Source organism: Phalacrocorax aristotelis, chromosome 14, assembly GCF_949628215.1.
Source record: "Phalacrocorax aristotelis chromosome 14, bGulAri2.1, whole genome shotgun sequence".
Lineage (NCBI taxonomy): Eukaryota > Metazoa > Chordata > Aves > Suliformes > Phalacrocoracidae > Phalacrocorax > Phalacrocorax aristotelis.
In genome coordinates, this window is record NC_134289.1 from 3613982 (window position 1) to 3635191 (window position 21210).

Consider the following 21210-nt stretch of genomic DNA (forward strand, 5'->3'; position numbering starts at 1 on the left):
GGAAAACCAGACACTACTTATTTGTCCTTAACATAAGCATCAGCGTAATTTTGCTTCAGATCCATCTCGATGGGAAGAGAAGCAAAAGCATTTTTTTTCAGTAAATGATACTTCAGCTTGGTGTCCCGTAAGCATAAATAGCGGTTATCTTGCATGAAGTGAATGCCATTAGCATGTTGTTTGCTGTTAGTGATTCATCTCTTTTTAAATTCCTGATGCTCTCCAGACGGTAAAGGACAAGCTACCGGAAAGAGTTTTACTTGATCAGTAGAGCTGAAGTTTTTGTTCCTGAAAACTGTATATTTTTTTTGCGATCTGTATGATTTTTTTGTCTCTTTTCTTGTGGTTTCCGAGCCAGATACAGGTTAAATTTTCATCTAAATTATTAGCTGAGCTCATCCCCACTCTGCAGTCACATTCAATGGTGAGTTCTCTCTCTCAAAAAAAACCAAACCAACCCAACACCCAAACCAAAAACCCTGAGGTGGAGAGACACGAGCTGCAGACAGTGGGTCTGACCCGGAGAGGCTACGTGCTAACTCTTGCTGGGATGTCTACTCAGGCTTCTTAGCGGTGCCCAGTCAAAGCAACAACCTGGTTGCTTCAGAACCTCCTTGCTCTTCGCAAGTCTAACCGTTCAACTTGATGTTCTGTTTTGCCTGCTTATTTTATTGTTGGTTAATGAGTTTTCTTTCCTTTATCTTGTATATGATGGGATCTTCGCTAGACAGAGGTAACAGTGGGGGACAGTTGTGTAGCTGGACCCTCGTGTGGTGGTGTTTTGTCAGTGGTTTTTCCTAAAACCGTTCCTAAATTCAGCCTTGCTTTCACCATGCTTCTGTGCTTGCATGACCTGGCTTCTGTGGAATAACCTCATCCACCCCTACTCTCCTTTATATCAGTTTCGTTGTCCTCCGTGCACGTGTGTGTCTCCCCCGGCTGCGTTCTTAGAATGGGTCACCGGTGTGGATTTCCTAACAGTTTTACGGATCCTTTTCAGTCTTTGAATTTTCAACAGATCAAAGGCACTTTTTTAGCTTAGTAAGGGAGATTAGCTGATAAAACACATGTGGTATTTTCTATTAAAACAAGGTGTTGAAAAAGAACTGGAGCAAAAGAGAGTGTGAGATCGGTAGCGGTCTTGGTCCTCCTAGTGAGCTTGCCAGACTCGCTTCTGAAAGCAACGCCTTTTTGTAACTTTCATCATACTTTACATGCATGTGAAATAGTTCTTTCTTGGCTACTGCTACAACATCATGTAACTAAAATGCTATTAATGAAATATAATTTCCTTTTTGATTCCTCTGTTAAAAAATTGGATTTTCATAACACTGATCTCTCAGATTCAGACTTTTTTAAGCAAAATGGATTTAGTTTTATTTATCTGTATTTCAGCTAGGCTAAAACAACTAACTGTTGTGCAATTCCTTACCCCTGGTTTAAGATGGGGAAGCACTGACCTTTGCAGAGCATTTCTGACAGATTTGAAGGCTGGAAAAGGTCCACAGAATATGAATGGAGATAGTAGGGGTGTGTGTATGTGGAATGGCTTGCTGGTGGTAAGGATACAAATAAAGCCTTCTGTGTCTCTATTTAATTGATTGCTTTATTTTCTCTTTTTGGGGTTTGGGTTGGACGAATAAATAGAAATTATCCCAGGAGCGAGAGAAGTTTGCCGATGAAGACAGCATATTTTATGCACTTGGAGAATGCGGACTCATTTCTTTTTCTGACTACATCTTCCTCACGACAGTCCTTTCCAGTAAGTAGGGTTTTTTTTATCTCTGCAATTGCTACTTTTTTATGTTTTGAAGGTTTACAAGCAATGAGTTTGCTATTGTCTACATACACTTCCCTAAAAGGAATTCTTGATTGCTTGAAACACAACTTGAGTGAATAATTGCTCTTGCTTCATCTGGTTTAGATTTCACTTCCACGGGTTCAGAAAGATAAGCAGATCAGTGACTTCTGAAGATTTACTATAAAATGTGGCAAAAATTTTTTTAAATGAGTCATTTCACCTGCTCTTCACAACTGTAAATGGAGATGTGTTCTTGAGTTGTGTTCGTACGATATTCTTGGGTTTGGATTAATATTGCTTTCCAGCTCTTCACTGGTTACAAGGCTGTTCAGACTCTCTTCTCCAGGTGTATTTTCCCTTGGGTAAGCTCAGGCTTGTGTGCGATGTAATCTGAAGAGTGGAGAGGTTAAGCTGTGTACACTTCAACAAGTATCATTAGATACCTTCTGTCTTTTCACCCTGCTGCTCTTCACTTGTGTTTGTGATATTTCTGTGATGTGCTAAGCTGTTCCAGCAGTCTTCTGCACTTGAAGTGCTGGCACTTAAGAGTTTGATTTGTTGGCAAGAAACACTGAAACTGAAGCCTTTGGTAATGTCAAACGGCATTTCTAGACTTTCTTCATGGGGAAAGCAAGCTCAGAGCCTCATTTGCAGAGCTTCTCTAGCGGCTTGGAAGGTGCTGCATCACAAACAAGACAACAGAAATTCCAGTTATTTTTCAGCCCTGTTAGAAAATGTGGGGTAAAGAATATGCGACTGTGCAAATAAGCTTGAGACATTCTATTTTTAGACTAAAAAAAAAAAAGAGAAAACGTGGCCATCTAATCATGTAAGTATCTATTTCATGATGATAAAAAGCTGGACGCTTCCCAGTTTATTGTAGACCCCCATCGCTACCTGCTCTGTGCTGTTCAGGCAGTTAGCTGGGTAATTCACTGATGTTTTGTAAAAGCAGCAGGTGCTTTATTCCCCCCGCCTCCCCGCCCCGTTCTTGCATGCTCTAACACTGACAAATGAAAGAGGCAGCTCTTCATTTACTGAAGGTTTATTACTGGGGGGAAACAATGTTCAAGGTCTTGTTTGTTGTCAGACGGACGTGGTTAAAACAGACCCTGAGAGGTAAAGCTAGTTCCAGCCAGGGAATTTGCGTTATGATTTTAATCTGCTTTTCTGTGTGACTTGAGTCTCAGAACTGATTCTTAAGACTTTTTCTGTTCCTTTCTTATATTAGTCTAGCCTGTGCTGAAATTACCTAAGGTATCTTCACTTGTGTGGCGAGGGCTTTTAATCTGTCTCCACAGGTGACAAAGAACTCTCAATCGCATTACTGAATGTAGCTGAGAAAATGCTCGTGCCCTTGGCTTTATGGCTCTGCTGGTGGTGAACAACCCCCTAATTGAGTATGCAGAGTGCAAAATTAATTTCATGGGTTTCCACAGGCAGCAGTAACAGAAATTGTTCTTGCTTTGGTTTAATTTCTTTGCTGTGAGAATAAAATAGAAAGGACCACCTTGTGTTAGAGTAGCAGCCAGCCTTGTTTTGAGAGGGCTATGCAGGAGGGACAGGTTTTTTTCCTCTTGTTCTTGGGCTTTTAATGTGTTCACAATTACTGGGGCATCAGACTAACAAGAGGAGACAGGACTGGGTGGTGTGTGCTTTGAGGAATGATGTGAAGGGTGGGTAAGGCAGGGGCTTTCAAAAAGGAAAAACAAAAAAAAGAGGGAAGAAAAAAGTGTTCCAGGACTTTTAGGCTGACTTTTAGGTATTTTGGGATTTTGCTGAATGGTTATTGAAGATGGAGGAATGTCTCTGGAGCTACTGTCACACGGTGATTCCCCAGAGGAAGAGTTTTGGCTTTTTACAGCATTTGCTTTTATAAAATTAAAACTCCCAAACAAACCTTGCCCTGTGGCTAGACAGAAAATTCACTGTTATGTCACGCTGGTTTACTCTCCCACTAACAAACATCACCTTGCAGGAATCCAGTAGTTTCTCATTATTTTTTTTCCCTGGGAAATATACAAAATAGAATGAGGAAAGTGCATCTTAAACCTGGCAGTTCAATATCACTTTTCTCACTGTGTTGTTCAACTAACCCAAACCTTAAGGTATCCAGACAAGAGAGAGCTGTAGATTACATCAGCTAGCTAAAGGCCACTAAATATTGAGAAATGAAGGTGGCATGTTGAGCACTGAAGCAGAATAATCAGAAGGGGAGTGTGAGATCGGATCTGGGGGAGGGAGGCAGGAGGGAGAGGCGCTCCTCGGCTGTGCTCACAAGTGATGGGGAGAGATCAGTCGTGGTCTGGTCTGGCTTATTGAACTCCGAACTGATCAATGATAACCTCTGCAAATAAGAAACCCGAAGGGCTTTTTGCTGTTGTGCCCCTCGGGAGGGTCGTGCCCAGCAAGTCTGCTGAGACGGCTCCTTCCCGTCTTCTTGGCTCTACGAAAAGCGCTGCTGGGCTTTGAGAGTGCTTCCCAAAGCTTTTAATTTAATTTGTCTTTGCAGCTACAGCTGAAGCTCACTTGAGTTGTTTCCTCTGAAGTGCGGACTGCATGGCAGCTGCCAGGGAGGGAGAGGAGGGGAGAGGGCTGGAGGCTTCATCTTTATGTTGCTCGCAGCGAGCTGCTTGCATATTGCACAGAAAATGAAGTCTGTCACCGTATTTTATTTACAAGTGATTTATTGCTCTAGCACTGCCTGTTCTCATCAGTTGCTGTGTTTCTGTGAAAATGTATTTTTTAAACAACTAATTAAATAGCATTTAAGTACTTCAGAAAGTCAGCCTTCTGTTAAAGGCAATGAGGGCTGAGTGGCCTTGGGGGGGTACCCCGTTTGCTCCTGGTGTTCTGGGACAGAGCTAGAAAGAGAAGCAAAGTACGGGCTAAGAAAAATGTCTATGGCATTTCCCCTGGGTCCGTCAAATGTTATGGGGAAGCAATGTCTTAGCTTTCCTAAATCGAAGTGGTTTTTGCTTTTGACTTGCAGAACAGGTGGAGGAAGGGGAGAAGGAACTTCTCCATCGTGAGCAGCTGCAATTTCAGAGTAAATGCGGTACGTTGTCCAGGCGCGCTAATTCCGACTTGATTAGTGGATACTGAAGGGAGCTAGACATAAAAGAATAAGTCGGTGTTGTTTCCATAATTGGACTGTCTCTGTATCTGAATTTATTCCTCCTGGAGGAGCATTGGCTCAAGCCAAAGGAATTATTCTCTTGCCAGGGCCCTCGTAGCAGATCTGCAGCTCCTTCCCCCATCTCCTGCGGGCTCTTTCTAGAGCGCAGTGTGTTGCCATCCCTTATGGGTATTCTCACCTGGGATGGACTGACCTTTTAATTTTTTTTCCCCTGTGTGGAAAATAAATCCCAAACCATCTAGCTCTGGAAATGATTTTATGGCTGGATCTCAAGCGCTGCGCAGGTCCCTGCGATGGAGGCGGCACGGCGTGCTCTCCCGCACCGCTGCGTGCCCGCGATGTGATCTCCAGCGTCTCTTTGTCCTGTGGTCACTGTGAAAATATATTGCTGGGTGACATGATGTCTTCATGGCAGCCTCCTCCCTGTCATGAGTGAGACTACCACCATACCAGTGGTGTTTTACTCCTGCAAAGCAGCACTAAGTGCCATTCGCTAAGGGCTCATTTCTACAAGAAAAGGAGATACAAGGTTGCTTTGAGTTTATAGGAATATTTTTGTTGTCCTTTTCATGCTGATTTTATCTTTAAACTTTCAAGATCCTCTGTTTACCTACATGGATATACGTGGGACTGTCTCATCCACACTCTGTGGTGCAGGGATGCCTTCAATTCCTTTCTGGCAGCCCAGCCGCTGCTGTGTGGGATTTCCAAGGTGTGTGTGAGCAGCAGAGAGATCCTCTCCCAACTTGTGAACATGGGCCTGGTTGCATGAGCAGACCGAGAACACTTTGGCTCAGCGTCCCACTTCTGCCCCGGGCTGGTAACCGTGCTGAAGGACGGGAGGACAGAAAAACGGGACAGGTTGCTGCAGTTGGCAGTTTGGGGTCTTCGCAAGCAGGTCTTGACCTCTCTGGTTTGCAAACTGATGTTAGGGCATGGGGTGCTCTACCAGCCTCTGCGCCTGCAGACTTCACTTGGTCTTTCTCTCTTTCATCCCTTCGTCCCTTGCATTTGCATGGTGCAGTGGGCTGATGGATCTCCACCAACCTCCTGCATTGCAGAGGACAGTAAATTTGCAGCGGGGAAGGACCATTCTGCATGCAGCACTTGTTAGCCTCATTGAGAAGTTCCAGAAGTTTACTCATGATTATTTCTATAGAATTAGGAAATAGAGTTATTTTGTGTTGCTCATAGCACCATCCCAGAACCTGCACAGGTTTGAGGTGTCCTTTTTCCCTGGGGTTCCTGGGAGAGTGCAGCTTCTAATGGTCATTGTCTGGAGCTGCTGTTTCCACAGCTTGTTTTCAGGTCCTTATTTCAGAGAGGTGTTTAAGAGGGAATCTTGATTTCCAGCAGTGCTCTGTGGGTCGTGTGGGGACTGACAAGAAGTTGTTGAAAGTAAGACTTGTACTCCAGCTGAGGCGCTGTCAACGTTCTCTCAAATCGCTGAAACTGAGGTGTACGTTTGTTATTGACATTAAAACGGGAATACAAAATATGGTGTCAAAATTACAGTCTCTTTAACAAGCAAAACAGAAAAGTGGAACAGCAATAAGTTTTTTCTTTAATGGATTTTTAAAAAATTTTTTAAATAAGAGAAAGGTTAAAAATGGGGTCACCTGGGGCATCACTGTAAGGAGAAGCGTACTGCATGCTTGGTATGAATTTCTGTATCTGAAGGTGGCACGTTCTCATGGTACAGCTTTCCAAAGGGTGGATCGGAGCATCTGTTCATGTACCACATCCTTCAGCTGTTCCTTATGCATGTGTCCGATCCATGCATTTCTGTACAAGACGACGGTTTATTTTGGGTTTTACCCATCAGCTGTACTAGTTAACCCCTTCTTTGCTTTCTGATGGGCACCTCTCTCTGTTTCTGGTGGCAACGTGGGCACGTGCAGCTCAGGAGCCTCGGAGCTTGGTGCTCAAGTAGGGCTTGAATCCACGTGAGCCTGGGTTCAGGCATGTGAACCTCCAGCATGGATTTAGAACGAAGACCTAACAATAACTTCATTTCTCTTCATCTAGGTTGTATAGGGCTTTTTTTACTATTAGTAGTGGTGGTGTTTTTACTTTACATGATGGCAGGTTCCTTATCAGCCACTTACTATCCCTTTCCCTGTGTGTGGAGTTGCACCGGTGAGCCAGGCAGGACGGTCCAGCCAACGCGATCCAGCTCATGCTGTTGGGAAATAACACCTATCCCAAACACGTGCCAGTAATAGAAATAGGGTGTCCTTCTACCAGGTATGAAAGACCTGTTTTCCACTTGTGAAAGCAGCATTATATTTTAGATTTTAACTGGAATTTGAAAATCGAATGAAGACTTGATTTTCTGGGTGTTCGACTGCTTTAAAACTGAAGTCTGTATTTTAGTGGGGCATGTGTACTTAGGTTTTAAAATGATGCATCTGCATTGTTTCAGAGGTAATTCTGATTATTCCTTGTGATAAGAAATAACCCTTAGCTATCTAAGGATATTTTACCTTTAAAACTGATGATATTGTGGCTCAGTATCCATGCTGTGGAGTTGGTTATTTTAGCTGCCCGTTACTTACACTTCTGAGTTCATTAACAAAAGAAAAGTTGATGGGATTTGGATTCGTTTTCTGAAATAGTGGAATAATTTGGAAGGAAAGTATCTGCAACATCAGGACATTTTAACATTTTGGTCCCATCCCCCCATTTATTGCAGGTGGGGCTCAGCCATCTCTATTCTATGTATAGTTGCTTCCCCGTAAGGCTGTAAGTCTGTTCTCCAAAAAATATTACAGTATTTGAAGATGTAATATGTGGAAGTGCATCATCTAGCTCTTCCCTGTTACCAGTGCAGTCGCTTACAATGAACTAGATACCAGTGCTGGGCTGCTGGCTGTGGTCTTGTAAGGGTGAGATCATGTGTGACCCCAGTTCTTCCCTTCAGACAGAAATGTTCCAATTCAAACACATACAGAAAAATTTCTTGGCTCCAATACCACTCAGACAGAATAATGACCATGCTGATTCATTTAACTTAAGGAGGGGAGAAAAAAAATCTTGATTAATCTTTGGCTGGAGGAATAAGGTAAGCGTTTTTAAAGTTCTGGCCTGAAAAAAGGAAAAGAAAAAATATTAAAGCTGCAGGGCTTTGCAGAGCCATCTCTCTAGATGAAAATCTGTCTCTACCTTAGGAGGACTGTGTTAATTTTAGGTTGATTATGAGGATTTTTCTTTTTTCAGCTTCAGGGCACTATGGTCTTTGTACATACATTTTTCTTAATTTTGGTATAGATGGAGAAGAAGCAATCACAAGATATTTAACTCCTAATGACTAGTTTTTCTTAAAGTAACTCCCCAGCTGAATGCTTGTTCGTTTGTCCCACACTGGACTTGCTTGGGGAATTACTAGGTTTCAGGATGGATATTGAAGTCCTGAGCTGCTTTATGTTTCAATTCAGACAAAGGAATTTTCATCTACATCTGAAGGGAGCAAGGTTTATTTTCCTAAGTGTGTTCAAAATGATTTTCCTAAAATGCGGTACCTCCAGTTGACATGGATGCTCTGCAGACACTTTATTTTTGTGACTGTAGCCATGTACTGCATGAGTTGCAACAGGAGTTGGGAAAGACTTGTTGAGACGTAACTCCAAGCCTGGAGCCTTGAGTTTGGGGGAAAGAGAAGATCAAATGAGGGCAAAAATAGTAAAATGTGGCCTTTCTCATCAGTGAGCATTCATTGTCTTTCAGAATGTATTGCATCTGGTGAGAGTAAATGGCAATAAAGAGCAATTGAGTGGTGCAAATTGGTCCATTGAATAAATCAAAATAGTTTAAAAATGACCTAATTGGCTTAAAGATCCCTAATCAACCCACCTAATGCCTCAGAGGTTCCCTGAGGCTTTATGCTGATGGATGGGTGGGTTTGTCAATGGGGGCAGTGCTGCTGCTCCTTATCCGTTTGTCCAGTGAGGTTGTTGTCTTTGTAACACTGCTGTGTGTGGCTTTCGGTTTCCTTATTGCCTTTCTGTTCCCGAATGAGTCAGGAAAAATATTAGTTGCCCTTTGCACTGTCTCCCAGGTGAGTTGGAAAAGCAATTTAGTGTGTAGAGCTATGGATCTACAGAATAATTTCAACCTGATCTTTCTAGATATATTTGCATATATCTCAAAGCAGGGAATAGATAACTCGCGAATTGGTTCTGGTGTGGGCTCCAGTACCGTGTTTTCATCTGTGTTAATGATTTAGAGGAATCATTAGGAAGCTGTTGTACCCTGCTGGACACCTGAAGACTAGAAATAAAGCTAGAAAAAGACACTGTGGCTGCTCTGACCAGTTCCTGACTTGTTGCCCAAGGGAAATTAGTTGCAATGAAAAATCTTGATTCAGAAGAATGTCAAAAAGGATAGTGAGGAGATAGCTCACAAAATCAGAGTGAGCTGGAAATGCAGCTCACCACTTTGAAATCCAAGAGTGGTTTTCCCTTGTCAGGACAGATATTGTGCTGTATGAAAAGCAAACAGTCCTTTAAATGGTTTTGATAACCATTGCAGAAGGAGAATTGTGTTCATTTTGAGCCATCTTAGTTAAGGAGGCAGTGGGGAAGTTTAGAGAAGCTGCAGTCGAGAACGGTAAAATTGCAGGGCAGAATAAAAGGCGGGGGGAAGGCTAAGCTTAGCTAGGCAAAGCAGTATCTGCTGCTCTCATGGTCTGCAAGCTTCTGAAATGTATAAGCACAAGATGAAAAAGAGAAATGGAGGTCGTACAGGCTGATGTAACCACAGGTAATGGGGCAAGGTGGGGGTTAGCTGCCGTTGGAATGACTCTTCCCCCATAAATCCTGGTCAGAAACATCATGCCCAAGAGGAGAGGCAGAAATCATCTCACTCGGGACCAGTAAATTCAGGCTGCCCGGAGATCAGGGACATATATCTTAATGAATATTTCTTCCTGAGCAGGAGCGGGATGAGCTAATTGTCTTTGGTGCCCTCTCGTTTTCTTGGCTTGGATTCACATTTGTGGGATTTAAGTGTCGTTTCAAGTAATTGGAGTTAGATATGCAGATCAGAGAAAGAAATGGGCTGTGTTGCTTATTAGCTAAAGGAACAAAGTAATTAAATTTGCCCATTTAAAGACACCTTCCTTCCTTGTCCTTAGAAAACACTGACCCTGCAGATTTTTGATGCTGAACTGTTCATTTTAATTTTGTAAGTGACGTTCTCCTCTGGGGCCTTGATAAACTGCTCTTGAAAATGTGTATTTGGAGAAGGGAAAGGAAGGAAACGGACTTTGCAAGGGGTAAGTTAAGTACCTTGCTTTCTCTGTTCATCCTGTGTTTGCGCAAATGGGACAAGGTATTATGTATTTCCTTAGAAGGGTAAAAAAAAAACCCAAACACCAATTTTTAACAAGCATTAACAAATTTTCCAATCTCAGAATATGCATCATTTTACCCTGGCAGGGAAAATGGAGGAAGAAAGATGAGATGTATGACTTGCTCTTTTTTTCTAGCATCTTGTAACTAGATTACAGCTTTGCATAGTCCCCTATTTCCTCATAGAGGAAACAACTCTTCCGCTAGATTTTGGGGGCTAATAAGGAGAAATTGCACCCAGGCTTTTAAAGCAGTATGTGCAATTAAAGTGAATAAAATTGGATGTGTTATTTAAATGTTAGGAAGATAGTTGGAAGGTGCTTAATAATGTTGCTCTCAAGGAAATGGGGAATTAATCACTGGAAATGATGGATGGATACAGAGGAGGCTTTTTGTATAAATCCCTTTAATTAGATTGCATTGTTGAAGAGATTATGACGCTGGTGTTGGGGACAACCAATCCACCCGAGTACGTCTCAGCTGACACTGAAATAACGAGGGATGAAGAGCATCCCCATCCCAGCAGGCAGGGCAGAGAAGCTGGGCGGAGGCATCGCTTCTGCTGCGGGGTTGTGCAGGAAATAACCCACCGTGCGCTGCTGACCATTTGCCGTGGTTACAGGAGACACGGCTTTATGCACGTGGTGTTTGGAATTTAAAGCCCGAATAATTGGCATGAGGAAATTGGAAATCCAGGCATCATAATGGCAGGAGGGTATGTGCTGTATATATCAAGCAGCTAGTGACAGGCCGTTCCTGCCATCGAGTTTAATGTTGTAATACATCTGTTTCAGGCACAAAGTGATTGGAAAAAGTGATCTCATTAACACGTTAGCTGAATCTTTTAGTGATAAAGTGCTACAGTTTATTATAGCAAGGGGAAAACACGATGTAAAAGTCTTGTGGCCCTAAACTGAAGCTGTAACTAATGTACAAAATCCTGTTCAGTTAATTCCATATTAATTTCTTTTCATCTGAGTGATTCCTCTTTGCAGTCCCCCTCCCACCCAGATCTGGGAGATGCCTTAGCGCAGAATGCTGGTTGCAGAAGCTCATTGCTTTTTGAGCATCCACAATAGATATTAAAAGGTGATTGCAACAGATGAGGTTGAAGGGGGATGAGCCTCACCAGTGATCCACGTCCTGCTGCCAGATATGGGTGGGGAAGAGCCATCCTCAGAACAAAAAAAGAGGTTAAATTTTGACTGATCACTTAAGACGTCGACCTAAGCACTAGTTACAGCCTGGAGGATTCCCTAGAAATCCCAGCAAACACCAAAATTTCTGTAGGTGGTATGTATTTGAAAGTAGCGGAGCAAGATAAATTCTCATATATTAGCTTAATTTGGGAAAAAATTGTGCTGCTATGTTGTAGCTTTAAATGGTGATGGGTTACAGAGCCCAAAATGTAAATGTACTGAAATTCTTTGGTGGGATGCAGCGGAAAGAGTGTGGTTTTGCTGTGATGGGTGGCTGCGAAGTGATGCGTTCGTGGAGTTCTGGCTAAATAAACTGTGACAACATAGACTAAATGCAATGAAAAATAAGGTACCGTGCCGTCTCGGGTGCGCCTCAGCTGCTGAGCTCCAGCTCGTGGGTTATCTTAGTGTCGTAACTGGACTGAGACAGGACTGGTATGATTTGTTTAAATTTGCACAGTGAGACAAGAGCTGAGTCTGGAAGAGAATTACCCAGAGTCCAGGTCTGCTCCTCATCCACCAGCTGCTTCACAAAGCCCAGCGTGCTCTGCAACGCCAGAGGAACGTCCTCTGGCCGAGTTGGTGCTGTACTGTATGGAGCAGGTTGGAGCTCTTGCTACAGCGTCATTTTCTGTTGAATGTCACGAGAAGTATCAGATGGTGCCTTGTTTTTATGATTTTTCTATCTGTAAATGGAATAAGTTTTGTTCAAGAAACATCTCCTCTGCCCAACCTCCTTGTCAAGACCTTTGGTAAAAGGAGCACTGTGAAGCTCATAGCTGGAGGTTCCCAAGAGGTGCATTTTCTTCCTAAAATTGCAAGAATTATGGGAAATTATTTATGGATAGTGTCATTCTGAACTTGTGACTTTTTTTATTGAGCTCTTATATCTTTTTTTTTTTTAACTGCTCTGTTTTTTATTGTGTGTTGTTTTTTTATGTAGCTCCCCAGAGGAATTTCGAAATCGCCTTTAAGATGTTTGATCTGAACGGTGACGGCGAGGTGGACATGGAAGAGTTTGAGCAGGCAAGTTGAACAACGTGTTGACTTAGTGCTACGGCATCTCAGTCATAAGTGCAGCCCTCCTCTACAATGTTACTGTGATTTATATTTGTGGCTGCTGGTGGTTTACATCTCTTCCTTCTATACTCTGCTGTGCTGCTCAGTGCCTGCTTTTTTTTTTTATTGGGCATTTCAAGACATAATTTTTCATTCAACCAGGAAAACTCTAAGTATAAACTCTGATTTCCTGTGACTTTGTCAACAAGGTATCTTCACAAGATGTCACTTCCAAAGCAGATAAAGAATTTTTTTCACTGTACTGGTGTCGTAAGATTTTGATCCTACTTTCTTCCACAGCTTTTATTGCATTCCTTAATTTTGTTTGTCTTCAGAGAACAGCCAGGGCAGGTCTGCTTCAAAGAAGAATTTAGCCTTTTATTTCAATGCAATCTAAAAATGTGTTTGTTGAGAGTGTATTTTCATTGTTTTCTTTCCCCTACTTACAAGATTTCATCAGCAGGGAGTTTGATGCAGGCTTTTTAATGAGCTTAGCCTGCATGCTTGGTAGTGGTGAGAACCTCCTGTAAGCTATGGCTTGTGAGTGTGTTAGAGTGGGAATAGATTGAAGACTTGAGCTGTCAGTGGGGAAGAGATCTGACCTCCCCAGGCAGAAGCGTATGGTTTTCTTGCCTATGTAGGAAACAGCCTTAAGGCTTTGGAAACTCATAAGCATCCTAAAGTTCCTGTATATTAGCGAAGCTCCGTGTGCGCTGCTTGCGAGAGGGCAGGTAAATGCTTTTGCAAAGAAGGGAACTGGGTGGTTGGATTGAGGAGTCACCACCTCTGGTACCATAGAACAAGGTAGAGGAAATACACCACTCATCTACCTAATATTCATGTGGCCCTGGCACTTCTGTGACCTCGCGTCCCTCGGGGCTGTATGTTTAATGGGCAAGTGAAAGCTGCTGCTTCTGGGCAAAGGAAGTGAGACTCTGTGGGCAAAAAAATAACCTGCCCTTGTAGTTTTGTTATGCTGGAGGACGTACGTGTTCGGAGACGGTGAAAAGCTGTGTAACTGATACCCAAGAACAAAGCAGCCCTGAATAATCTAGTTAAGTTCTCACTCTTCATTTGATCGAATGATTAGTTAACTTCAAAGAGTCTGTAAGAGGTCATGCTTGGGGCACTTGATATAAAAGAGAAGAACTAGTGGCAAAGCAGGTCTGTTAAATTAATTCCCTCCTTCTAATCTTTTGCTGTCACCCTCTTTAAATTATTGCCTGTGGGTATGATGTCATTATTATGAGTTTTGTCTAGAGCTGTGTAATATATCTGGTTAACTGGACATTTTTAGATGCAAATTTTGGACTATTAGGAGAATGGGAGTATGTTTAACTCCAATATGATATTCCTTCACGCGACAGTTTGTAAACCCTGGAGTGAGTTAATTGTCCTTCGAGCGCAGATTTGAATACAGCGCTGTGTCCAGGTTATTGTGCTGTTTGGCACTGCCTCCCTACAAAATACTGATGTAGCTATGAAAAATTCTGAGTTTCCTGTTTTCCCAAGTGAAAAATACTGTTCTTCCTTCTGTTTGCGTAGTGCATGAATATAGCACTCCACTGCAGCTATCTGATAATATTTAAGAATTCAAATGGTGTTTTACAGTAGTTACTAATGTTCTAGAGTGAAATTAATTATGGAGATAAATGAATTTAAGAGAAGTGGAGGATGGTTAACCGCCTACTAAAAATGCAGTGACGCCAAGGTACTAATGCAGGTGTCGTGTTTAGCTTTTTTATTAGATATGTAAAGTAAAAGAATGTTTCTTGAGGATGAATGTTTCGGAAGCCTGTGAAGATGAAAGTGCAAAATTGAATTAAACGATTTCAAATCATCTGGTAGGCAAAGGGAAGTTATATGTACATTAAGTCATATAAAAATTCTTAGGAAGAAGGACATAATTTTGTTAAGCTTGTTATATGCGTCACTGCCTCTATATAAAGGAATAAAATTCCTGGTTAGCATCAGAGTCTTTTGGTGAAGGCTGATCTTCCAGAGCTTTCGAGTCACAGGATGAAGGAGCTGTTTTGCAAAGTGAGAAGAAGCTGACAATATCTTTGCAGATATCGCTACAACTGATTTGCTGCATTTTGCAAACAGAATTAAAGCAAAGGCACAGCTTCAGTGGGAGGCACATACATAATATTATACACATATAGAATATAACACACAATAATTTATATGATAAATATTCTTTTTCAGTCCTTACGGAGATGCTCGATAAGAGCATGGCAGGGTTTGCAGATCTGCACCATAAACATGTTACCTGGCAGGGGCAGCTGGAACTGGCCCTTCCAAGGGAATATGCTGGTAGTGGTGGCATCACTTTAAAAGAGCAACATCGTTTTGGGGACAACAGGAAGAAAAAGAAGGGAAAGAGAAGGGTCATCACAGAAGCATTGTACCATCCCCGCCATCTGTGAACACACGAGAATGAATTTCTTACCCCTTTTTCACACGTTGTCATTGGAGATGGCCGACAGCAGGTCTCTTCTCATTAACATCTGACAAACCTGACGAGTATTCATCAAGGAAGAAAATTATTTGTGGTAATTTAGGTAATATACAAGCGGGTCAGAGGCTTTAACTACCTAACAAGAAAATAATGAATTTCTTGAGGCCTCACTATAAAGCCTCAGACTTTTTTTCTAGTGGATGCATATGGTTAGTGCATAGTGCTCTATAGTTTGGTGCCTGCATCAGTATCATCTTCAACTTCTCATCCTTCAGCATGTAAATGGTTAGTTTACTCTTCTACTTTTTAATTAAGAAGTCAGATGAAAAGTACTAAACTCCCAGTGTTAGTCATGATTTCTCTTTCAAACCATTAACTATTTTATTTGATTTTTTTTTTTTCCCCCTCTGGTGCAAAAGATGAAACAGATCCCAAACACTTAAACTGAAATATGTACAAAAGACAGTGAAGCATCTCTGTGCTTCCCATCCTCATATGATTGATGAGCTGTGGGGGAGGACAGCTCTGGTTGGGCTGGAGGGCAACTTCTTGCAGTGGTTGCCTGCCTTTCTGGGTATTAGAAGGATTACCCAAAACAGAGACCAGCCAAATAATTTTGGCTCCAGTGCCCACAGATGGATTTTCAAACTGTCTGATGCTTGTTATAGATGAGGAGAGAAGAGGGGTGTAGGATGCCTTATAAATAACACCCAGGAAAAGATGCTCTATCGAACAGCCTGCAGTGTGTTAAACACTTGCTTCTGCAGAAACAGGGGCAGTTTTCCAAGCTGGTCATCAACTGCATTGCTTCAGACAGTTTATAAATATTTGTCTCCAAAATGTGCATGCAGAGCTCGCAGTTAAAGTAGAGCACAAAGCAAAACAAGGACTTGCTATTTACAGTGCAAAAATACTTCTTCATCTCACAGTGCATATTTCAAAGAAAAGAAACCCCAAAACCTTTCTTCTGTATTTTTTTCCTCTGACTTGACTTGGTTCTCTTTGTAGTGGAAGAATAGCCAGTAGCCTGTGCTTCAGAGGCAGCGTTTCAAGTGAGGTGAGCCTGGCACTGATACAGTGCTCTCCCCCAGAGCATCCGCTTTGGGGTTGTTCCAGCGCTTGCTCTCTTGTTAGGAAAAAACTGCACACGCCATATACCCCAATAACGAGGTTCTGGCATCCTTTTGGCAGCTGGAGCTCTTGGCAGCTGTTTTTCTTCCTCCCTTCCAACTTTTGTCAGCAGGAGGAAGAGGCTGAAGGCAAAGCAGCGGTGTTTGAAGCTTGGGGAAGCCTGTGCTGTTGAGGCTGGGTGCTGGGCAGCACATCAGGTGGCTTTTTTCCCCCTTTTTTCTCACACTTGTTGTCCTTAATATGAATCCTCTGACTTGTCGGAAGAGATTGGCTGTTACGCAGAGAATAACCCCAGCTTCGCAACTCTGCAATAGTCGTTCAGACAGGCGAGTGCTGGGAGGGGGTAGTGAAATACTTGAGGATGGAGACAGGAGGTGAGCATTTGGCTTGGCTGCCCCCTTAAATTAGCACAGGACACTTAAAATAATTAACTGTTGGATTTTTCAGGCTGTCACATCCTTCAAGTTCAACCTCTTGTCATATCGCAGAGGGTAGGGAAGTTGTCCTGCACATCTTTTGCCCTGTAGCATCCCCTTGAGTTGAACGGTGCCTTTGAGAAGGTACAGGGCACTGTGGAGAGCTCAGGGAAGGAGGATGCTCTTTGCCTGCGTGGTTTGTTAAAAACATCGAGATTTTGCTGTTAAAATGTGTGCTTTCACGCTTGGCTGTCTGTGCAGATATCCCAGTCTGCAGGTAACTCAAACTTCTGCATTACTTGTTATTCTGCTGGTGCTGCCACTGGGCTTGTATTTGGGCTGATGCAGCGTGCAGGACTTTTGGAGAGCTCTTTGCTCTGGGTGGGTCAGCCCCCACCTGCAGCTCAGCTTGCCGCACAGCCCCAGGGACGGCGCTTCAAGCTGCGGCAGAGAGCAGCAGGCAGCAAGGGAGGGGTGCCCTTGGGTAAAAAAGCCCTGGTTTTGCGCACAAGGGGAGAGGAGATGCGATGTGAGCTAACTGGGGTTGGTGTGAACTAACAAGGATGGGCAGTGAAGTAGGAGTGGAAGCTCTAAAACGGGTGCAGGCTTTTTTCTTTTCCTCAGTTGCCTCGGCTTTCTCTCCTCCTGCGACTTTGCTGGGAACAAGCTGCTCTCTGCTGACCAGGCATAGGATCAATGCTAAAATGCTTGTCTGCAAACTGGGTGAATTGTTTCTTAAAACTCATTTTAAGCAATTTATACTCTTCTTTCTTTAAAGAGGACTGAAAAAAACAAAGCACAAGTTCAGCCAAATTTTTGAATTGTCATGTTTTTTAAGAAGTATTTCGGGGGGGAACAAACCACAAGAGGATGACACATCTGAGCCTGGAGTACTATGTGCTGATACTTGACTAGTATAAATCCAAATGGTGTGTTTGATGCTAACATGCCCCTCTTATTTTTAGGTCCAGAGCATTATTCGCTCCCAAACCAGCATGGGCATGCGCCACAGAGACCGGTCTACAACGGGGAACACCCTGAAAACTGGCTTCAACTCTGCGCTGACAACGTACTTCTTTGGGGCAGATCTGAAGGGGAAGCTGACCATCTCCCACTTCCTCGACTTCCAGCGCAAACTGCAGCACGATATTCTGAAGCTCGAGGTTTGGGTCATTTTTTACGTATGGTGGAGAGGGCAGTGCAGCATGGATAGTGCTGCATGGCATGGTTTCTGGAGGAAGAGCAAGAGCATGGGAGGGGTTTGGAGTGAATTACTACAGCAGTGGCTCATATCACTCACGGATCAAACCTGTTGAATTTCTGATGAGCATTTTGGTGCCTGTGGCACTCCCCAGGAACATCTCCAGCCTGCGTTGGTAGCTGCTCTTGGGGAGTTGCAGCAGCCGCTGGCACATCCCGGCTGTGTGTCCCTCCGCATGGTGCTTGCCTTTCCAACGCCTTGGCGCTGCTGATGGAGCTGATTATGGCTCTAGAAAAAGACAAAAGAGGTTATGAGCAGTCTGTTGCTACCTTCCCAAGGAGGGTTTATCTCTTTCCTAGTGTGCAGCCCGTGCCCTGAAGGACCAGCGTTCATAACTATCTCAAAACTCTTCATCTCTGGTTTTGTCCCCACCTTCTTGTTTGCTTTACTATTTTGAATATTTTGGCTGAGTAAGTGTTCAAGCCTCGTGTGAATCCTGCTAAATAGGTGGTCTCTGGTATGTGACCTCCATTATTCACTCCTGGGTTAACATGCATTATAAGAAATGTCCATATAGTCCGAGACTCTTACCCTTCAATTGAAATGAAAGTCTCCTTCTACCTTTGCATTACCAGGAGTTAATAGCAGCTCCCAATCTCCCTCTTCCCAGACACATAGCTGGAATTTAAGTATCGAGCTTCAAAATTTAGTTCTTTTAACTACAAGAATAGCAACAAGAATACAAGAATAGCAACAGGGGACTCTTGGTCTGTGTATCAGCTCCCAAGAAAAGCTGACTCAAAAAATTATGCCCTTCCTTAAGCCTGCTCCAGAGGTTTGACCTGACTTGAGCAAAGCCAGGCTTTCATTGGCCTCAGAAAAGGGGATTTTGTGCACAAGAAGATCCTCCCACAACCATAACCTGTTTAAGACAACAGAGCTCACTACTGCTTCAGTCTGATGTACAAATGTCTGCACGCTCAGGTTGTGTGATCCAGCTAATGGACAGCATTTTATTAAGTTCCTATTAAGTCAGTTGTTACGAACTTAACTTGAATTTATTCCCTTTTTTATTTGGAGTTTTATGAATCTACGTAGGAACCTGTCTCAAGGACTGATACTTTTTTTATGAAGGTAATTGTCCAGTTCGCTGGCTTCATTTAACCGGTCGTTGAAGCGGGTGGTATGGCTCTACATTTGCAGGGGGAATAGGCTGGCTGAAGAAAATGTTCTTCGTGTACTGGAAATCGTCGGTTCCTCAGTGTCTCTACAAATTAAGAATGAACGCAATACTTTTTCAGGTTAAGAAACATAAGCTGAAACTCGAATGCCAAGGGAAGAGAAATAGAGATTATTTGATGTTCACCTGCCATCCTGCTCTGGTTTCCCACTGCCACGTTTGCTTCGGGGATGGGCAATGAGGAGGCACTGAAATGTCATTCCGGACCCCGTGCTGGAGTCCTCTGCTCCCTTCACGGGTCCCCACTTACCTCATTAAGAAGGAATGGTGTTTTTGGTTTGGTTTTTTGTGTTTTTTTTCTGTTTCATGGTACTTGTTGTTCTTTTCCTCCTGCAACAGTTTAGAATTAATTTAGTTTTTAGTGATTTCAGACAATTGTATGTCTTTCTGGTGAATGTTAGTTGCCTTTCTAACAAGTTATTTATTGATTGGGGAGCGTACAAAATATTTATGTCTTGGTAAGTCAAAGAATATCATGAATGCATCATTACTGAATTCCTGAGAGCGCCCTTGAGCACAGTACCATGCTGTGCTTAGTATTTCTGATACTTGTTTTAACTGGAAAATTTGACCTATGCAAAGGTAACAGTTCTGTTCTGCCAAACATTTTTTTCCTGAGTTCATGATACTAAAGCACCTGATTTTTTCTGTTCATAGTTCTCATCTATTTAGACAACACAGACCTATTTCTGTCCTCAGCATTATGCAACATGGCCCCTCTGCTTTTCAGCTTTTATCTCTTTTGACATGATCTCCCACCTTCTTTCCTTGCATCACGTTTGATGTGTTTGTTCATGGTTAAGCGGCTTTTCACACAAGTGTCTAGTGGGTTTGCATTGCTCCTTTTCCAGGGAGTGCTCTAATGAACTCAGCCACTTCAAAATGTGGTAATTCAGAGAAGAGATCTCCCTCAAATATTTACCTTGACCCGTACAGATGTGAGAAGTGTCGCTAGAAAATACTTTATTACAGAGCATCAGGTAACTCACATAGCTGATTTTTAACGGCTTCCCTTGTTTTATGTGTCTGGGTAATGAGCCTGTGAGCACAGAGGTCCTTTGTCAGCCTTGTTCTGTCTCATACAGATCATCTCTGGATCCTTCTCTTGGCGTGGCTAGAGTTACCGGTGGACAAGGAGGAGCAGAAAATAGATGGTGGCAGACCTGCCAGGGGCTCAGCTGAACTCTTGTACCCTCATCTACTCATCCTTTGCTGGCTTAGCAAAATTAGTACATGGTCTGAAGCTGGGATGTTAATTTGAAAACCAGTTTTTGTTCACGTTTGGTGTCTGAACTCCAGAAAAGGCTTTGGGGAAATGCACTGTGAGCAGGTCTGAAGAATATCTCCTGGGGCCGGTGCAGCCCTCAAGTGAAACGGTGCCTCTGTTCTCAAACTGGGATGCTTGCTTTCTCTCTTCCACAAAAGATGTACTTTAAGTAAGACCTTTTTTCAAACGCCCTTCACCTCAGGATCCAGGCGTATCTGCAGTTAATACAAATACACTGGAGAGCTGGTTTCTTCTACTGATTATGAAGGTGGAACAATAGTTTCTGACCACCTGAACCCACTTCCCTCTTACTGATTTTGGTTCATTTTTTTCCTACCAAAATATCTGTGCATGTTTCTTGTGAAGATCAAGCAGAAACTTTCTCAGAGGAATTAGATCAGATAAAGCCCTGAACATCTCAATGTCCCTTACTGCTGAAGTGCTGACAGTATATTTAAGTAACCATGGCCTGGTGTTTCCTCCCCTTCTGCTTATTTTTTGATGAAAGTATATTTTCTACCATTTTATGGAAACTCAGCAATCAGCCTAGTTGCGGGACAGAAGGATAAGAAAGGTAACCACAGCCAGAGGGCGAGGATAAGCTTTTAACAGCTTATTACAACTCTTTGTAGTTTGACTACTTTGAGGAAGCGGTGGCCGCCTCCTTGCGTTGTGGGGTGGCCCGGCTGAGCCACAGGAGCCAACCCACCGAATGGGGCAGGCTCCCGGCAAGGTCCTCGCCGTTTTCTTACTGCGTTCATGCTGCTTTGCTTTAGCGCCTATGGAAAGACTTCCTTTTCTTGTCAGTTAGTGTGACAAACGGTGACAAGTTTGTCTGGGCAGGCTCGGCAGCTATATCGTGTCCTGTTAGGACAGGCGGTATTGGGCTCAAATGGTGCTTTGGTTTTTGGTTTTTTTTTTTTTTGAAGTGAAAGTACTCTGAGT

General features: G+C 43.0%; 1 protein-coding gene across 5 annotated transcripts in view; it reads left to right on the forward strand.

Moving 5' to 3' along the window:
• The window catches only part of MICU1 (mitochondrial calcium uptake 1), a 110790-nt gene that overhangs the window by 57037 nt on the left and 32543 nt on the right, over window positions 1-21210 (forward strand). For 3 of the 5 annotated variants that reach the window (XM_075109378.1, XM_075109377.1, XM_075109382.1), the window contains 4 exons: window positions 359-424; window positions 1648-1762; window positions 12434-12516; window positions 17523-17720. In XM_075109378.1, the coding sequence (XP_074965479.1) occupies window positions 359-424; window positions 1648-1762; window positions 12434-12516; window positions 17523-17720 (462 nt within the window). The remainder of the gene's footprint in view (window positions 1-358; window positions 425-1647; window positions 1763-12433; window positions 12517-17522; window positions 17721-21210) is intronic. The other 2 variants (XM_075109381.1, XM_075109380.1) reach the window with 1 other exon arrangement.